This window comes from Rhinolophus ferrumequinum, chromosome 16, assembly GCF_004115265.2.
Source record: "Rhinolophus ferrumequinum isolate MPI-CBG mRhiFer1 chromosome 16, mRhiFer1_v1.p, whole genome shotgun sequence".
Taxonomy (NCBI): Eukaryota; Metazoa; Chordata; class Mammalia; order Chiroptera; family Rhinolophidae; genus Rhinolophus; species Rhinolophus ferrumequinum.
In genome coordinates, this window is record NC_046299.1 from 51,803,842 (window position 1) to 51,819,785 (window position 15,944).

Consider the following 15,944-nt stretch of genomic DNA (forward strand, 5'->3'; position numbering starts at 1 on the left):
GCATTTTTGGGGTTAAATTATATGAGTTTTTAAATAAATTTTGGATATTTAGTTTGATGTAGTCCCATTTGTTTATTTTTTCTTTTGTTTCCTTTGCCAGAGGGGATATATCAGTAAAAATATTACTAAGGGTAATGTCTGAGAATTTACTTTCTATATTTTCTTCTAGAAGTTTTATGGTTTCGGGTCATACATTTAAGTCTTTAACGCATTTTGAGTATATGGCATAAGATAGTAGTACAGTTTCATTTTTTTCATGTATCTGTCCAGTTTTCCCAGCAGCATTTATTAAATAGATTATCTTTACCCAGGTGTAAATTCTTGCTTCCTTTGTCAAAGATTAAATGACCATATAGGCATGGGTTTATTTCTGGACTCTCTATTCTGTTCCATTGATGTATGTGTCTGTTTTTATGCCAATATGATGCTGTTTTGATTACTATGGCCTGTAGTATAATTTTATATCAGGTAGCATAGTACCTTTAGATTTGTTCTTCTTTTTCAGGATTGCCATGGCTATTTGAGGTCTTTCGTGGTTCCATATAAATTTTAGGATTTTTTGTTCTAGTTCTATGAAAAATGCCATTGATGTTTTGATAGAGATTGCATTGAATCTACATATTGCTTTTCATTTATTTGTATCTTCTTTAATTTCTCTCATCAATGTGCTATAATTTTCTGAGTACAGGTCTTTTACCCCTTGGTAAAATTTATTCCTAAATATTTTTGATGCAGTTGTAAATACAATCATGTTTACAGTTTCTCCTTCTGATGGTACATTATTGGTGTGTAAAAATGCAACTGATTTCTGAGTATTAATTTTGTAACCTGCTACTTTATTGAGTTCATTTATCAGTTCTAATCATTTGCTAATGGAATCTTTTGGATTCTCTATATATATCATCCACAAATGATAACAGTTTTACTTCTTCCTGTCCCATTTGGATGCCTTTTATTTCTTTTTCTTGTCTGATTGCTGTGGCTAGGACTTCCAGTACTATTTTGCATAAAAGTGGTAAAAATGGGTATCTTGGTCTTGTTCCTGATATTAAGGAGGATGCTTTTCACTTTTCCCCACTGAGTGTGCTATTAGCTGTGGGTTTGTCATATATGGCCTTTATTATGTTGAGATATGTTTCCTCTATTCCCACTTTGCTGAGAATCTTTATCATATGGGTGCTGGATTTTGTCAAATGCTTTTTCTGCATCTATTGATATGACCATATGATTTTTATGTTTCATTTGTTTATGTGGTGTATCTCATTAATTGATTTGCGGATATTGAACCAAGCTTGCATACCAGGAATGAATCCCACTTGATCATGGTGTATGATCTTTTCTTTTCCCCCTTCTTCCTCCTCCTCCCCTTTGCCCCCTCCGCCACGGTTCAAGCCGTTGTTTCTCTAGTTGTGTAGGACACAGCTCCCTGGCCCATGCTGGTATTGCAGGTATTATGAGCCTTGCACTCCACCCAGCTGAGGCAGTTGGTTGGCAGCTCACGGCAGCTCTCACCGCCTGCTGGCTGCTCACGATGGCTGCTGGCCACTCAATGCTGGCCACGCTGCTCCTGGCCCATGCCCACCTCCGGCTGCTCATAGCAGCCCAGCGTCAGGGAGAGCCGTTGTTCACAAACTTAGCTGTAGAGGGTGCAGCTCACTGGCCCATGTGGGAATCGAACCAGCGACCTCGGCATTAGGAGTACGGTGCTCCAACCACCTGAGCCACTCGGCTGGCCCTGTATGATCTTTTTAATGTATTGCTGAATTCGGTTTGCTAATATTTTGTTGAGGATTTTTGCATCTATGTTCATTAGGGATATTAGCCTATAGTTTTCTCTTTTTTGTAATGTCTGTCTGGTTTTGGAATCAGGGTGATGGTGGCCTTGTAGAATGAGGTTTGGAACCTTCCCTCCACTTGAATTTTTTGGAATATTTGAGAAGAATAGGTGTTAATTCTTTTTTGAATGTTTGGCAAAACTTACCTGTGAAGCCATCTGGTCCAGGACTTTTTTTGTTAGGAGCATGTCGATTACTGACTCGATTTTGTTAGTAGTGACTGGTCTGTTCAGGTTTTCTGTTTCTTCTTGATTCAGCTTTGGAAAATTATATGCTCCTAGGAATTTATCCATTTCTTCCAGATTGTCTAATTTGTTGGTGTATCATTGCTCATAATACTTTCTTAAATTGTTTTGTATTTCTGTGGTGTCATTTGTCACTTTTCTTCTGTCATTTCTGATTTTATTTGTTTGTTTCCTCTCTCTTTTTCTCCTGATGAGTCTAGTTAAAGGTTTGTTGATTTTGTTTATCTTTCAAAAAAAAAAAAACTAACTCTTGGTTTCATTGATCTTTTGTGTGTTTAACCTTTTTTTTTCCTGCTCTGATCTTTATTATTTCCTTCCTTGTACTCACTTTGGGCTTTGTTTGCTTTTCTTTTTTCCGCTCCATTAGCTGTAAAGTTAGACTATTTATTTGAGATTTTTCTTGTTTCTTGAAGTAGGCCTGCGTTGCTATGAAGTTTCCTCTTCGGACTGCTTTTGCTGTTTCCCATAGATTTGGGGTTGTAATGTTTTCCTTTTTCTTTGTGTCAAGGTATCTTTTGGTTGGTTCCTTGATCTCATTGTTGACCCATTCATTATTTAGTAGTATGTTATTCAGCCTCCATGTGTTTGTGTGTTTTTCAGTTTTTTTCTTGTAATTGATTTCTAGTTTCATGCCATTATGGAAGAGAAGACACTTAATGTGATTTCAATCTTCTTAAATTTTTTGAGACTTATTTTGTGGCCTAACACATTGTCTATCTTGGAAAATGTTCCATGTGCACTTGAAAAAAATGTGTATTCTGCTGTTTTGGGGTGAAATGCTCTAAATATATCAATTAAATCTGTCTACTCTGGTGTGTCATTTAAGTCCACTCTTTCTTTGTTGATTTTCTGTCTGGAGGATCTGTCCATTGGTGTCAGTGGGGTGTTAAAGTACCCTATGACTGTGTTGCTGTTGATCTCTGTCTTTATGTCAGTCAATATTTGTTATATATTTAGGTGCTCCTATGTTGGGTATATAACTGTTTACTAGGGTTATGTCCTCTTGTTGGATTGATCCCTTTGTTATTATGTAATGTCCTTCTTTGTCTCTTATTATAGTCTTGTTTTAAAGTCTATTTTGTCCAATATAAGTATTGCTACCCCAGATTTTTTCTCATTTCCATATGCATGAAATATCTTTTTCCATCCCTTTACTTTCAACCTATGTCTTTCGACCTGAGGTAGGTCCGTTGTAGACAGCATATGCATGGGTCTTGTTTTCTGATCCATTCAGCTACCCTATGTCTTTTGATTGAAGCATTTCATCCATTTACATTTAAAGTGATTATTGATAGGTACATAGTTATTGCCATTTTATTATTCATATTTTTTATCTTCATTTGTTTGTTTTCTTCTTTTTTCTGCTTCAAGAAGTCCTTTTAACATAGATTGTAATACTGACTTCATGGTAATGAATTCCTTTAACATTTTTTTGTCTGGGAAGCCCTTTATTTCTCCTTCAATTTTAAATGATAGCCTTGCTGGGTAGAGTAGTCTTGGTTGTAGGCCCTTGTTTTTCATCACTTTTAATATTCCATGCTGGCCTGCAAAGTTTCTGTTGAGAAATCAGCTGATAGGCTTATGGTAGCTCCCTTGTAATTATAGTCTTTCTCTTGCTATTTTTAGGATTCTCTCTTTGTCTTTAACCTTTGCCATTACAATTATAATGTGTCTTGGTGTGGGCCTATTTGGGGTCATCTTCGGGACTCTGTGCTTCCTGGGGTTATATGTCTATTTCCTTTACCAGGTTAGGAAAGTTTTGTCACTATTTCTTCAAATAGGTTATCAATCCCTTGCTCCCTTTCATTTCCTTCTGGTACTTCTATGATGTGAATGTTGTTAGGCTTGGTATCCCAAAGTTCCCCGTAAACTATCTTCTTTTTTTATTTTTATTATTCTTTTTTCCTTTTATTGTTCCAATTGGGTGTTTTCTGTTACCTTGCCTTCTAAATCACTGATTCAGTCCTCTGCTTCATCTAATCTGTTGTTGATTCCTTTTCATGTATTCTTCATTTCAGTTATTGTAGTCTTTATTTTGTAGTCTATATTGTAGAGTGGACTGGAGGGTGGGATTTATAGTGTCAGTGATTAGTACACTCTGACAACTTGGGAAGCACTGTGCATGGAATATGGAAAATATAAAGGACATTGGCGCACATTTGAACTGAAGGAAAGGAATGATTAGAAAGGCACTTAATAAGAATGCTGATTTCTCCTCATCTGAGGTCTTCCATTCCTCTTTTTGTCTTATATTTAGCACTGGTCAGTAATGCTAGTCTCATTGTCCCACCTAACCATGTATCTAAACTTATAAGATTTACTTATTTATTTTGTCTTTTACTATATTTTTAACATAACTGATTTGGTTTTTAGAATTTTTTGAGGGTTGTTTTGCCAGTGAATTAAAAAAATAAGACCCTTCAAAGGATACACATTTTTACTTACCTTAAGGCAAGCAGGCTGGACCCTGCTCTCCATACGGCCTTCAGTTCTTTTTTCCATAATACATCATCTATATATTGCATTGTGTTTTCACCACATAGAGTCAGTTCTCCTTTCACCATGTATTTGATCCCCTTTTCCCTATTTTACCACTCCTCTCTCCTCTTATCCTCTGGTAATTCAGTTCTTCATTGGTGACTCAATACAGAAGAAATAAGTCTGTTTTGAAACTTACAAATAATCCTACTAATAGCACAATGCGAGAGTTGGTATTATTCTATTACTTTTAAACTTTCTCTGTAAAAGTCCAGGTAGTATGATCTCTGTTGAACTATTCAACTCTGCTGTGATAGCATGAAAGCAACATAGACAATATGTAAATTAATAAATGAATGTGTATTGCTGTGTTTCAATAGAACTTTATTTATAAAACCAGGTAGGAGCATTTGAGATCTTGCTTCCTGACAATTGTCATCATTTTTGCTCAAACTCATAAAAATTCTCTTTGGAAAAAAAAAGTGGTGAGCTGAATTTGTCCTGCAGGCTGCTGATCCCAGGCATAATGTCTTGATCATTTGTAGTAGATCCCTCTGTTTGTTCAAAGAAAGGACCAGAAAAAAAAGGAAAGTGTTTTTTTTTTGTTTGTTTGTTTTTTTTAGCTAGTGCTTTCTAGTTGGTAAGATAAAACATGAGAAAAATGACAAAAATGTACGATATATAAAGTAAGAGAGGGTTTAGAACTGAGTAGGGTTATTCTTCAGAGGGTTTCAAATATAGATTGCTGGCAAAGTAGCATGTTTATGATTTATTGCAGCAGCTATAAATAAAGGAACCATATCCTTTGTACAATAAGATGTAAAAAGCAATGTATGAGATGCTTAAGATAAATTGTCAGTATGTCTTGTCTTTACCCTGATAGATAAGCTTTTTTTAAACCAATAAATAGAGATTTGTTGAATGTGCCAGGATAGTTTAGGATCTATACTTTAAGATGGATCCACACTGAACTTCTGCTGAAAGTAATGAAGTAAGAGTGGCCAGATTTATCTTTCTTCCTTAAACAGTGTAAAACCAGACAAAATATATAAAACAAAAGTTTCCAGTCACTAGACAACAGGCAGCACAGGACGCTGATCCCTGAGAGAAAGGAAACAGATGAGGGAATCCTTACAATTATCATAGCATCCTGCTTAAACAGAGTGGCCAGTCTTCAATGCAGGAAGGAGGATCCCAAACCCATTGGTCCAACTGAATTGAAACAGAATTAAGAATTTAAAAGGGCCAAGGTGGTTAGAATTTGCAAGATAAAGTACCAGAGAAGAGAGAACTACAGAGAAACAGAGCACACACACTAGATATCTGCAGAGGGTCCCCTGGAGTCTTCAGCTGAATGCTGATCAGCACATGTATGTGAGAAAACTATTCAAGGCCAAAGCCTTGGCAGGCTATTTCCCAAACTCACACAAAGCTGATAATAGTTTATGTGCCCAATAGCCAGAATGGAGAAACCTCTAATAAATAGGACATTTTATTTAGCACTCAAGATTTTACATCAGTAGGGTTCCAAATTAGCTCTAGAGTAAAGGCTACTCTTGTGTCACCCAACAAAACTTAAAAATAACCTGGAAAGGATCAAAATGTTTTCAGGTAATCTAACTGAATTTTAGAATAAACCTCAAAAGTGTAGAGAGAAACACAAAAAAGATCCAGGATGCAAAAACAGAAAATTGTGTATATCTGGCATCCAGTCAAAAATTATCAGGCATGCAAAGAAGCTGAAAAATATAACCCATAATAATGAAAAACATCAACCAATAGAAATGGATTCAAAAATGGCACTGATGTTAGAATCAGTTGACGAGGATTAGCATTTCTAAATATGTTCTATATTTCAAGAAGGTGTAGGAAAGCATAAGCCTGTTAAGGAGAGATATGGAAACTATTTGTAAAATCTAACATCTAAAGATGAAAAATGTGCTGAATGAGATTAGACACTGAAAAAGAAAAAAATAGTAAATTAGTGATCTTGAAGACATACTGGAAGCTATTCAAAATAAGCACTGAGAGAAAAAACCAGTAAACAGTGTGACCATTTCAATTATGTATATTTAGAGTTTGAGGGAGGGGGGAGGGAAAACAGAAAAATATTTAAAGTAATAAAGGTTAAAAATGTTCCAAATTTGATAAAAATCTATGAACCCACAAATCCAAGATGCTCAACAAATCACAAGCAGAAGAAACAAGGAAAAAACTATACCAAAGAACATCATCAAATTACATAAAATCAATGATAAGGAAAAAAGTCTTAAAAGCAGCCAGTTTTTTTTAAAACCACATTATATACAGAGGTACAAAGATGAGAATGACAGCAGTTCTATCATCTGAAAAAACTGCAACGTAGGCCTTGGAGCACTGAAAGAGAAAACTGCCAACCTAGGATTCTATACCCAGCAAAAATATCTTTCAAAACTTAAAATGAAATAAAGACTTTTTCAGACATATAAAAGCTAAAAGAGTTCATCAGTAACTGACCAGCACAGACCATTCAGAAAGCCTCAGATCTAAATGCTAGCTCTAACAATGACCTGTTATATGGTCTTGGACATACTTTAATCTCTCTGAACCTTCAGATTTTCATTTGTGAAAAACTGAAAACAATACCTATTTTATGGGATATTTATGATCAATAAAATCAAGTGAGATAAAGAAAATCGACATTTGTTGAGTGCCTCCTTTGTGCCAAGCACTTGTGATTTCATTAAAAATGAAAATAAAATACTCAATAAAAGGCCTACTACCCTGAGAAATTTCTTATACTATCATCTTTTTTCAGTAACTGAAAAACTTGGGTTCTAGAAGTTAGCCCAAATAACTAATCAGTCAAATTTTAATGAAGTACTTTTCCTAACTTTTTTTTCCTTTAGTTACCACTATTAAATATGCTTAAAGGTAAGAATGAACAACTCTCCTTCCTAGAATAGACATGTCAGCTAATAAATCACTGTGTGAAAGGATTAAATACATTCTAAACTAAATCTAATTTTTTTGGCTTGTGTTTTGGCTGCCTAATGTTTTTTTCAGTCGTGTTTATTGAGGTATAATTTATGTACTGTCTATCTAATTTTTATTATAAACCTATTGGATAGGGGCCATGAGTGTCTTTATAGCTTATACATTGCCCCACTGATTTTTTTGGCACTCAATAAATGTTAAATAATATTTCTATTCAGTATTCTGCAGACAGGAAGCATATGGTAATAAATGTCACAGCACAGATTGAAAATCTCCAAAAAGTTGTATGTTATATTCCTTGGAAAAGCCAGTACAGATATTTTCGTGAATGAAACTTACTTTAAAAGGGGTTCCCAGGCTCATATTTGAGTTAATGATTTTCTCTGGTCTTCATTTACATTGTTTACAAATTAAAAACTTTTCCTCATCAGAAATAGTATGATATTAAAAATAGTATAACACTAATGCAGTCTCATGAGAAAGTATATAAATGATTTTGTAGAGAGCATAAAGAAAAGGTAATTGCTAGTCTGAAAGACAGCATAAAGAAATATTTAGAGGCTTAAGCTACATCTTTTATGATAAACTGTGAAAAGAAATAAACAGCAGGTAGTTCTTTATCATTAAATATCAGCATGACTTACAAGTATATCACTGCTACAGCTGTTGCAGGCCTTATAATGGTATTAGACATTGACTCAATAATATTTTTCTCACCCAGAGATTCTAGCACTACTTAAATATCTTACTTTCTGATCTCAGGTAACCATTGCTTCAGAATAACAAAAGACATAGTAAATTAAAACTAAACTTGAAGCCAAAAAAAGTGAATTTTGTGCAAAAGATAATATATCCCAGATAACATATCTGTGTTGAAAAAATGATTAACCATAATCAATTATACAAAACATTTAGATAGTATGCATCTAAATTATCTTTCAATATCTTGCTCACCTGGTGATTGATCTGTTGACCATGCTTGCTTTGATTTTGTGAGAATGTTTTTTAAGGATTAACATAATCTGAATGAGAAAGTATCTGAATTTGGCCATGTTACTTAACCTCTCTAACACTTAGGTTCCTCACGTATAAAATGTGAATAGGGAATCCAGGCACAGCTTAGCTTGGTGTCTCTGACTCAGTCTATCATAAGGCTGTAATCAAGATGTCAGCCAGGCTGTAGTCATATCCCTGCTGAGAGAGGATCCACTTCCAAACTCACTCACATGACTATTGGCAAGTGTCAGATTGTTATGGTTGTTAGTTATGGGCCTCTTCAAAGGGCTAGAGGAGTACTTACAACGTGGCAGTTTATTTCCCCTAGAGTGAGAGCTGAAAGACAGCATGTGAGCAAGAGGACGGTTGAATAAAACATTCTAACCACTTTTGTCATATATTTGTTAGAAGCAAGTCACTAGGTCTAGCCCACACTCAGGGGGAGGGAATTGGATAAGGATTTAAATACTAGCAGTGAGGGATCATTGGGAGCCAATCTGGAGGCTGCCTACTATACATATGATCCATACATAAGACAAATCATTGAATATACTCTGGGTGCTCTGGAATTCATTTGCTTAAACTGTCCCGAGATCTTACCTAGAACTTGAATTCAATAGGCAAAATGATTTTATAGTTTCACATCCAATATTTCATTTATTCCTAGCAACAATCCAGTGAAATAGGTATTGTCGGCCTCAGTTTCATTGACATAAACTGTTATATTGAGTGACTTGCTCAAGATTACATAACAGAGTAGCTGTAAAATTGTGACCTTTAGTTAGGTCTTCTCATTCTAAGCCTTGTAGTCTTCCCACTTGCCTGTAACTGCCTTCCGAATGGCACTATCTTGCATTTAAAGCCTTTCAAAGAGAGCATTATGTGTCTCATTGCATACAAGTACATGAGTTTTACTTTATAGAGATTTTTATACATAGATTTATAGACAGACAGACAAATAACATTCTGTCTTAGACTCTCATCTACAACACGCCATTTAAGATTTACAGTATTGTTTCAAATATTATTGAGTCAAAGTCTAATGCCATTATAAGGGCTGCAATAGCTGTAGCAGTGATATATCTGTAAAATAACAGTATCTGTTACCCGAAATTAACTCTACTTAGGGGGTTAAAAGCTATTGGGTACAGAGATGAACAAACAGAGTAAAACAGAATCGTTTTGGTGGCTCCATTCTCCCTTGGCGTTTCCCAGAGCTCTGGACTTGTATGACGTGAGTGAGGACCACGGGGATTCCCAGTGAATTTTCTGCTTCCTCTTTGCATTGGAGAAAAAGTACTTTGTTTTGGATGAATGGGTTGCTTTCTGTGGTAGTCACAAGTTACCTTTCTTTGGTCCTAAGTTGGACCTTCTCCCTTTTTGTTTTAGTCCATGAAGATTTAGCGTATGCTCAGAAACCCTCATGTCTGAGATTAAAGAGTAGAGTGGTATAACATACAGAAGTGGGAGGGCAAGAGTTATGAGCTATGGTAGTGGCGGTACTTAGTTGTACTCTTCGGATTACCCTGGAAATAAGATAGGTGATTTTTTTTTTTAAAGGCATTTGCTAACTTCTCAAAATAACATGATATGGTTAGCAGGAACATAGAAAACTACCTTTCTTGACAGAAGCAAAATAGCTCCTACAACTAATAAGTAAATGTGGCAATCCAGGATGCAAAGCAATATACAGATCATTTGTATTTCTATATAACTAATAACAAATAATTAGAATTGAAATAAGAATATGGATGTTACAGTTTTAGTTTAATATTGATTACAGATAATTCTACTTTATAAATTAAAACTGGGGTGTTATCAGACGAAATGCAGAGAAAATAGTTTCCTCCTCAGTTGAATGCAGTCTTTACCCCTTATCTGTGGGAGATATGTTCCAAGACCCCCAGTTGATGCCTGAAACCATGGATAATATCAGGCGTATATACTACGTAATATATACTGCCGTGTTTCCCCGAAAATAAGACCAGGTCTTATATTAATTTTTGCTCCAAAAGATACATTAGGGCTTATGTTCAGGGGATGTCATCCTGAAAAATCATGCTAGGGCTTATTTTCCTGTTAGGTCTTATTTTCAGGGAAACATGGTATGTTTTTTTCCTATACATACATACCTCTGACAAATTTAATTTGTAAATTAGGCTCAGTAAGAAATTAACAACAATAACTAATTATAAAATAGAACGATTATAATAATATTACTGTAATAACAGTTATGTGATTGTGGCATTATTAAGTGAAATAAGGGTTACTTAAATGCAAGTGCTGCGATGCTGTGGCAGTTGATCTGATACCCAAGATGACTACCAGGTAATTAATGGGCAGGTAGTGTATACACTGTCAATAAGCTGGACAAACGGACGATTCACATTTGGGTGGGACGGAGCAAGATTTTATCACACTACTCTCAGAACGGTGCTCAATGTAACACTTATGAATTGTTTAATTCTGGAATTTTCCATTTAATATTTTTGGACCACCACTGATCATACATAACTGAAACCACAGAGAGCTAAACTGTGGATAAGGGGGGAACTACTATAAAGGAAATAGTTGTCTTCCATACATATATACAAACAAGCACTTGAGTTTCTCCTTTCCTTCCTGTATATCTGAGGACGTGCTTCTTAAGAGTGGCTTGCTTTAAATAGTTCTTAATGAAAGTATTCCATAGTTTTCATTAACCATAAATTTTAGCTTTTTTTAAAAAAAAACCTCCACACAAAAAACTATACTATCTTGTTTCGCTAGCACACTTTTAGCCTGGTTGGCAAAGCAGTAAGCCTACTGCAAATCTGAAATAGCGTGGTGTAGATGAGAGTCTAAGACTTTAATTATAAGTCATTTTATTCACAACACTCAATTCCAGGAAGGAAAAAATGACTTTGTTGTTGTAAAAGACATATTATGTGAGTATCATTCATTGTAAACCAAAAATGATCCTGTATTACAGCATAGGCGACAATGGGAAGTGATTCTGAGAAGGTGACCTGCCTGAGAAGCTGGATAATAGTGAAAGTTATCAAAATGGAAAGAAGTGTTAATGTGAAATCCAGCCTTCTCAGAAATACTCTTTCCTGGCCTGTTTGATTTTGCTTTTGTTGCTTGTCATGCATGAATGAAAGTGCTACACTCTCAAGGGAGCAGGAAAGCCTCTGTGTCGGTTGTTTATTTCCTTAATCCCTCCTTCTTTGTGATTTTTGATGTCAGATCTAAAATGGAAAGCCTGTAAATATAATGATTATCACATGGATAATCACCTGCATTAGGAACCGCCCTGCTTCTCTATTCTAACCTAGCTGTTCTCCACATGTCACATCCACTCTGAGGCTGGATTTTAACCTGACTGCTTCATTAGATTTGTGAAACTCAGTACGTGGCGCCCTGGGGCAGCACAGATGGAGACTTGCTTGTTTTTTTTTCTCACTTTTGCTGCAAAGGCACACTAAAAAGTCCATTTCAATTTAGTGTGATCAGTTAGTTCACTTGGAATTACCCCTGATATTTGGAATGTGCCTTCCTCTTCCGCCTACCACCTATTCCCGTTTTCTTCCCTCCTTTCTGACTTAATGCCTTTCCTTTCTGTCCCTCCATGCATTGAATCTGAGGCCTAAAATTCTGCTTAAAATTCTTACTGGGTCAACCTGTTCCCTTGTGTTGTTTTATTTGTTTTGCTGAGAGGGAAAAATAAATGTTTTTCCGTCAATGTATCTACAGACACCTTCAGATCAGAGGTGAGCGGTGGGAAAGTCTGCGGTGATGTGAGCCATCTGCCTTCTCTAATGGAGTGACTGGGGGCACCAGTCCAAGATCAAAGGAAGGTGGGAGGAAGTCGGGAGATAAGATCTCTTTAAGCCATGGAACAAGTGCTTAGCTTTTCATTGATAGGGCACAGCTCTGCACACTGTGGGAGGGGGCGCTAAGCTAGAAAATGGAGTTGCCTTTTCTTCAGCCTTTTCTTCCTCAGTCAGAAATATGTTGGCACTTGGAATAGTTTACAGATGGAGAAGTATCCTAGGGCCTGGTTTCCTTAAGAATAGTGACCTGACATTTATATGCATGTCTTGTAATTAGTCACTTCTGCTATACCACACCAGATCACACTTAATTGCCTCTTCAATTTGTATGAGCAAAACTGGACATCAAAAAAAGCAGTATAACTACTGTATGTGAATTTTGAGTTTTTGTGTCTTCATGCAGTTTTAATCATACATATTCTTCATATGAACTTGTCTTATAGGCCTCTGGGGTTCTTTCATGCCTCTGGAAGTTCTATATAAATAAGTAGTTCTAGCAGAGCTTTTCAGTTATCTTTTTCATAAAAGAATTGGCTTGGTTAATTCTTGGATTGGACAGCTTGGAAAAATACTACACTGATAGCTTTTAAACCTTATCCTTTTCCTTGACATCTAGGTCAGCAAATATTATTGACTATGTGGTGTACCAAATTCTATTGTAAGTAAATTGTCAAAGAGGCTAACCTTTCTTGCATCTGTGCTTCTCTAGTGAACAGCCTGAGGAGTTGTACTTTCAGCTTATCACTTTCTGTTAACTTCAGTGTTCAGCCATAGTCATCTATTTCAACCTTTTTAAACCCTCAAAATGGTTCTTGAAATCTATATGTTATTAGTATATTGGACCATAAATACATACATACTTTCTTTCCCAGTGTTTTCTTTCACATAGATCGGACCCAAATTTGTGCTGGAGACATTGACTGTACTTTCTGCCTTACATGGTTTGGTGCGGCAGTCGTTTTAGTTGAGTTGGATCTGCTCACTACTCGGGCTCAAATCCCATCCTTCTATTAATATCTCTTGGCAAAGATAATTTTGGAGGAATGTAAGTTAAGATGTAGAGGCTCTTGACAGTTGTCTGCAGTTTTTTTCATTTGCAAGAGAGAAGTGGAGTTGAAAAGTAATATTGCCTCCATTTTCTGTATCAGTCCTGAAATTAAAATATGTGCACAAAGCAAAGAGTAAAGAAAGGGAAAGGATTTGGTTGCACGGATGTGTTTTAGTCATTTGATAGCCTGTTATAAGGGCATTAGGGTATATAATAATGGTCATCATATTGTACCGTTAAGATATTTAATACGTAGAAAAACATTGTATATTAAAATGTTTAACTATATTTTTTTATGTTCAACTTTTATTACCCTGTCATCTTATATCAAAGACAAATAGGGGTTTGTTTGGACTGTTTGTTATAATAATTTTTAAACAGACAAAGTAGAAATACTGAATACATCTACATTTAATAGTTAACATTTTGCCATTTTTGCTTAATCACTTTTTTAAAAAGAATTCTAAAGTATATTACATATATCATGCCATTTTATCCCTAAATATTTCATGATTAACCCTAAAAATTGAGGACTTTTTAAACAAATCGATAATTTTTAATATTATCTAATTCCCATTTCATATTCAAATTTCTCCAGTTGTCTCCAAAATGTTGGGGTTTTTTTATAGCTGGTTTGTTCAAAACAGGATCCAGTTAAGGTGTGTACATTGCCTTTGGTCATTTTTCCCCTCCCCACTTTATCATGACATTGACTTATCGAAGAGACCAAGCTACCTATCTTGTAGAATATCCTACCTTATGGGTTTGTCCATTTGTTTTCTCAGTGTATTATTGAACTTGTTTTCCTATCCTCTATGTTTCCTGTAGACTGCAAATTCTTGAATTAAAGTTTTGATTAATTCATTTTTTAAATTTTGGGTCAGAAAACTTTATAGGAGATGCTGTGTCCTTTAGACTGCATCATAAAAGAAGGCACAGAATATTTGGTGATCCCACTATTAATGATAATCAATGGCAGGATCGATTGCTGGGTGAAGGTGATGACAGCTTGATCCTTCCATTATAAAGTTATACTTGGCTCCCTGTGACCAGCATGTAATCTGTGATATTTTGATTCTGTGGAATACCCAGTTCCCCATCATCTTTTCACCTGATGAATTTAACATCCATTGATGATCCTTGCCTGAATAAATTTCATTAGAGATTACAAAATGGTGATTTTTCTGAATCTAGACATTTACTAGCAGACATTCTTCTCTATAGAAGAGCTTTCTGAAAGATTGTTTTAATTAAAAACATAACACCAGCATGTTCCCTAGTTTTCAAATGATTGTCTTTCTTTGTTGGGGTCAAAACACCTGAACTCACTGTGACAGCTACAGTAAAAACATGCACTACATCTTCTTTATTCCAACTTGTGAAGTGTGATGACATTATGCTGCCCTTTTTTTTTTTTTTTTTTTTATGCCAAGGGGGAAAAAATCCTTTCTGGTGTAAGCATAAAAATTGAACTATGTGGGTATATTGAGATAATTGTGTAAAAAGAAGACTGTTGGAATGAGTTTCAAAATGGATTATTTCTTCATTACCTAGCACTTTATAATTAACTGTTCTTTTTTTTTTTATTTCAGGAAGCTGCCACTTTTGCTAGAGAGCAAGGCTTTGAGGTGAGTTAACCCACAATTGCACACTAAACAGATCCTAAAGGTTTTTTCTAGCTGATAATGAAGTTCTTTTGGACAGTGATTGATGTGCTATTATACTCTCAGAGCCTCGCAGCAGTTGCCATGGAAACTTGGCAGTCGTCATGGTTTCTTTGTTCTGCTAGCACAGTGTTATGACGCACTCTGCTAGGTCTGCACCCAACATCGCCTACAGATGTTATTTATTGAATTTTGAAAAGCCTCTTGGGAAGCCAAGAGGTTGGGCACGGTTTCAAGCTGCCTCTGCAGATATGGGGCCTGTCAGTTTGTTCAGTTAAAAAGCTACCTCATTAGCTGCATTACATTTCATAAGGATTCACTGCTAAAGCAGTGGTGGAGCAAGACTAAATAGTGAAATACAATGTCGTTTAAATAATTTCAACCTTACCACATGTAGATTATCATTATGCAAATTAATTTCCAAAAGGTTGTACTTAACAATTGTTAGGAACTGATTAATTTAAATCCTGCTCATATAAACTTCCTGTTTGAATCTTTTTTTTCTTTGTCGGTGAAGGGAGACAGTATTAAAACATAAATTTTCTGAAACTAAATATCGATAATTGGCTTTAATTTCCAGGTCCTGATTCTATTTTTCTGATAAAAGTGTTATTCTGTCAAAAATCAAAACTCCATGTGGTTTTTGTTGGCAAAATTGAGATAACGCATAAGACCCTGGTTTTATCTATAGAATATCATCTTCCAATTGATTGTTAGAAAACACTGAACCCAAATTAATTGACAGAATTAGCTGAGTTTATGGTTTTTATGATTATCATATTTATTGAGCCAGAACTATGTAGAATGCTGTGTTCTATACCTCAGCTTGATGTGTTGCACATAGTAATTTTTAAAAATGTAATCTCACTAGGCTGAATATAGAAACT

At 35.4% G+C, this 15,944-nt stretch overlaps 1 protein-coding gene across 3 annotated transcripts in view; it reads left to right on the forward strand.

Annotated features, from left to right (window-relative positions):
• The window catches only part of ADK (adenosine kinase), a 449,806-nt gene that overhangs the window by 354,635 nt on the left and 79,227 nt on the right, over nucleotides 1–15,944 (forward strand). For all 3 annotated transcript variants that reach the window (XM_033130725.1, XM_033130726.1, XM_033130727.1), the window contains exon 8: nucleotides 14,986–15,021. In XM_033130725.1, coding sequence (XP_032986616.1) covers nucleotides 14,986–15,021 — 36 coding nt within the window. The remainder of the gene's footprint in view (nucleotides 1–14,985; nucleotides 15,022–15,944) is intronic.